Source organism: Myotis lucifugus, unplaced genomic scaffold (assembly GCF_000147115.1).
Source record: "Myotis lucifugus unplaced genomic scaffold, Myoluc2.0 scaffold_1, whole genome shotgun sequence".
Taxonomy (NCBI): Eukaryota; Metazoa; Chordata; class Mammalia; order Chiroptera; family Vespertilionidae; genus Myotis; species Myotis lucifugus.
This window is the reverse complement of record NW_005871049.1, coordinates 19,575,985-19,579,594: the sequence shown is the minus strand read 5'-3', so window position 1 is coordinate 19,579,594 and position 3,610 is coordinate 19,575,985. Positions and strand designations below refer to the sequence as shown.

The 3,610-nt window shown below is 36.0% G+C and overlaps 1 protein-coding gene across 3 annotated transcripts in view; it reads left to right on the top strand.

Annotated features, from left to right (window-relative positions):
• The window catches only part of SH3D19 (SH3 domain containing 19), a 153,820-nt gene that overhangs the window by 88,688 nt on the left and 61,522 nt on the right, over positions 1-3,610 (top strand). For all 3 annotated transcript variants that reach the window (XM_014455834.2, XM_014455829.2, XM_014455839.2), the window contains exon 3: positions 1,300-1,340. In XM_014455834.2, coding sequence (XP_014311320.1) covers positions 1,300-1,340 — 41 coding nt within the window. The remainder of the gene's footprint in view (positions 1-1,299; positions 1,341-3,610) is intronic.

Genomic DNA, 3,610 nt, shown 5'->3' with positions numbered 1-3,610 from the left:
AGATATTCAATAACATCCCTATGTCTTGCCTGTGCACACATGGTACTGTGGCTTTTTTCCCTTGCTTCTAAATACTGATTTTGATTCTTTTAATTACTGTGCCTAAGTCAATAGACACAATATTAACATACAAATTCACTCCAGTTTTATACCAAGAAGTTTTTCCTAAAGCCTTCAGTCAACCTATTTGGGTTTTAGTGCTATTACCTCTTTTATATATTACCTTATACTGGTTTTTTTTTTTCCAAGTAATTGTTTACAGAAAGCTTTCAAGACATTTTTTAAAAATCAATATTACTGAAAACACGTTTTTATATTATTGTCCTAGCTTTGTGGTATTATAGAACTTTTCTTTTTTTCTTGTGTGGCAGAATAGTATATTTTTAAAGTATCTCTTCTATAAAATGGACTGGTATATTGTGTCTTCCTATTGTAGTTATCTAAGATATAGCAAGCATATTTATACAGGTTACACAAGTGGAAATTTTAAAAGAGTATAAATTCAAAAATAAGTATAAATTTTAAAAGACTATTCTGAAAAAAACTGAAGAATTTTATAAATAAGAACTTTTTTTCTAAATTATAGCATTAAACTTTCATGTTTGCATATTTTTCTAAATGATTCAAAAACAGTTAGTCCACCTGGTATGAATACAGATAAACAAACAACCTGGAAAACTAATAGCATAACCTTTGCAGTTCTAGAGGGTTTTGACAAATGAGTAAACAGAAGCTTGGAAGAGGTCTGTGACCTGCCCAAGGTTGCACAGTCAGAGGCAGTCATGACTAACCAGCTATTGAACAAAAATCAAAGCAGACTTTTATTTTTAGGTGGTGATATTTTAATTCTAATCTTAGGGTGAAATACTATTGGTACTTAGGTTAAATTGACTTTAAATAATCTGTTTTGACCTGAGAAGATAAGAATTCCAAGGTCAAACACGAAGAGATGGAGGGCAGGGTTAAAAAAATTTTTGAGCACCAGGTAATTGCCACCTGACTTCAAGAAGTTCACTGGAAGAGACAGTATGTAGGTAGCTATAAAAGCAACTTCAAGGCAAAATTTTATTTATACTGCAGATGTACTTCATCAGCCTCCTCGCCTCCCATAAAACATTTTAAATATCAAAGGCAATTTTTAAATGTTTTTTAATTTGTGTTTTGTAAAAAGAATAGACCAGTAATTAATGTATCAAACTTGCTACTTGGCGCCATATTGAGTCCAGAAATGGCCTGGCACAATCAATGATTCTTCAAAAGGATTAATGAATGTGTAATAAGTTTTCTTTCTTTTTCTAGCCAAGGACCCTTGTCATCCATTCGAGCGGTAATCAAGAGATGTAAGTTTTTTTTTCCTGCTCTACATTTTCCTCTCTAATAATTTTAAATGATGGTTTAGATTTATAGCAAGTGATTGTGTTTGATGAATCTTACAAAGAATCCAACAAGAAGAGCTTCTCCTAAGGTAGTGATGGCGAACCTATGACACGCCTGTCAGGTGACACGCGAACTCATTTTTTTGGTTGATTTTTCTTTGTTAAATGGCATTTAAATATATAAAATAAATATCAAAAATATAAGTCTTTGTTTTACTATGGTTGCAAATATCAAAAAATTTCTATATGTGACACGGCACCAGAGTTAAGTTAGGGTTTTTCAAAATGCTGACACGCCGTGCTCAAAAGGTTCGCCATCACTGTCCTAAGGAGTAATAAGCCATTTCAGACATGCAGCTAGTTTTTCAACTTTCTTTTCAACTTTTATTCATTGATAAGCCAGTTCCTCAGAACATTTTTCCCTTATAGAACTAAGCTGTTAAAAAAATCTGGATTATCTACCTAGTTTCTATGATCTAATATAAATTTTATATAACCATTTTCTAAAGGTAGAGACATCTGATGGATTTAAAAAATACCAAACAAGCCCTGTCCTTTTTTATTTGCTTCCACAGTATTTTTATTTATCTATAAAAATGCCTATGGAGATTGGCTCATACTTCCACATACACGTATAAGTGACTTAATGGAATTTCTCCAGAATGGTAGAGTCATACTTACTAACTTTACCTCTTGGTTAAAGCGTTGAAACATGCTTTTGGTATGTAGGATTTTAACATTATTTTTTAACATAGATTTTTATTGATTTCATAGAAGAAGGGAGGAGAGAGAGATAGAAATATCAATGATGAAAGAGAATCATTGATTGGCTGCCTCCTGCACACCCCACACTGGGGATCCAGCCCACAACCCGGACATGTGCCCTGACCGGGAATTAAACATGACCTCCTGGTTCATAGGTTGACGCTCAACCACTGAGCCAAGCCAGCCAGGCTTAACATTCTTTTTAATAAAGGCTGAGCAAAGATCCCTTTTCCAAATAGAACATGGCTTACTCATTATAAAAAGAGATAAGACAAGGATTTTAGATGTTCTTCACATTATTTGAGCTGAGATCAGCACTCTAAGGAAAATGTATACTATTTTTAGAAACATCATTTGTAGTATTCAGGATGAATTTAGGATATCCACAGGTTGTGAAGACTATGCATTTGAACTCATTGCAGTGAATAGTTTGTAAGGTGGCAATACAGAAAGAAATTCCACAGTTCTCCATGTTGCTCCACATTTCATTTTTATTGTTGGTGGTGAATTATAAAAATGTGGGGCTGCCACAGTTTATGTTGAAGGGAGTTCAAATATGAAAATAAAAAATTCATGACAGCTTTATATGCCTTAGAGCCCTTGGGGAGAGAATGGGGAGAGAAAAGGGGAGAAAGATCATTTAAATAGGTCTGGAATTTAGGCAAGAATTTCTTCCTGCAGCGGGTGGGGGTGGCTGAGGAGAGGTCAGTGGGGGGGAAAGGAGACTTATGTAATACTTTAAACAATAAAAAATTTAAATAAAAAAAAATTTCTTCCTGGAGATACAATTTTGGGGTAATCGAGGTTATAGGCAAAATCCTGGCAATAGCTAACCATTTAGAGAGAACGTGTAAAGGATGCAGCAGATGACAGAGGACAGAATCTTAGGAAGCATGATATTTGGGACTAAGCTGTGCTTTAAAGGTGCTGTAGGGCAAAGATACATGACCCAAAAACCCAGTCCTGCTGAGGAGAGGCCTCCTTCCACTCAGTCCTGTCCTCTGGCTCCCGCCTTTGTCCTCTGGCTTCTTACCTTTCTCTCTCTTGGGTTTCAGGACTTCTTTGTTGGGGATTGTAATCTGTACCTGACTTCCCATTGATCCTTCAGGATGGATCTTGCTTACCCTGAGGCTGTGTGCCATGTAGGGCTTGAGGAGAAGGTACTTAATAAGGAATGGGCAAAACGAGGCTGAAAAAGAGTGATCAGGATAATAGAAAAACGAGGAGAGCCTAGCCAGTTTGGCTCAGTGGATAGAGTGTTGGCCCACGGACTGAAGGTTTCGTTTCTGGTTAGAGGCACATACTTTGGTTCCAGGCTCAATCCCTGGCCTGGTCACATGCTGGAGGCATCCAATCAATGTGAGATGTGTCTGTCTCACATTAATGTTTCTCTCTCTGTGTCTCTTCCCCTCTTTTTCACTCTCTCTAAAAATCAATGGTAAAATATCCTAATATGCAGATTAACAAAA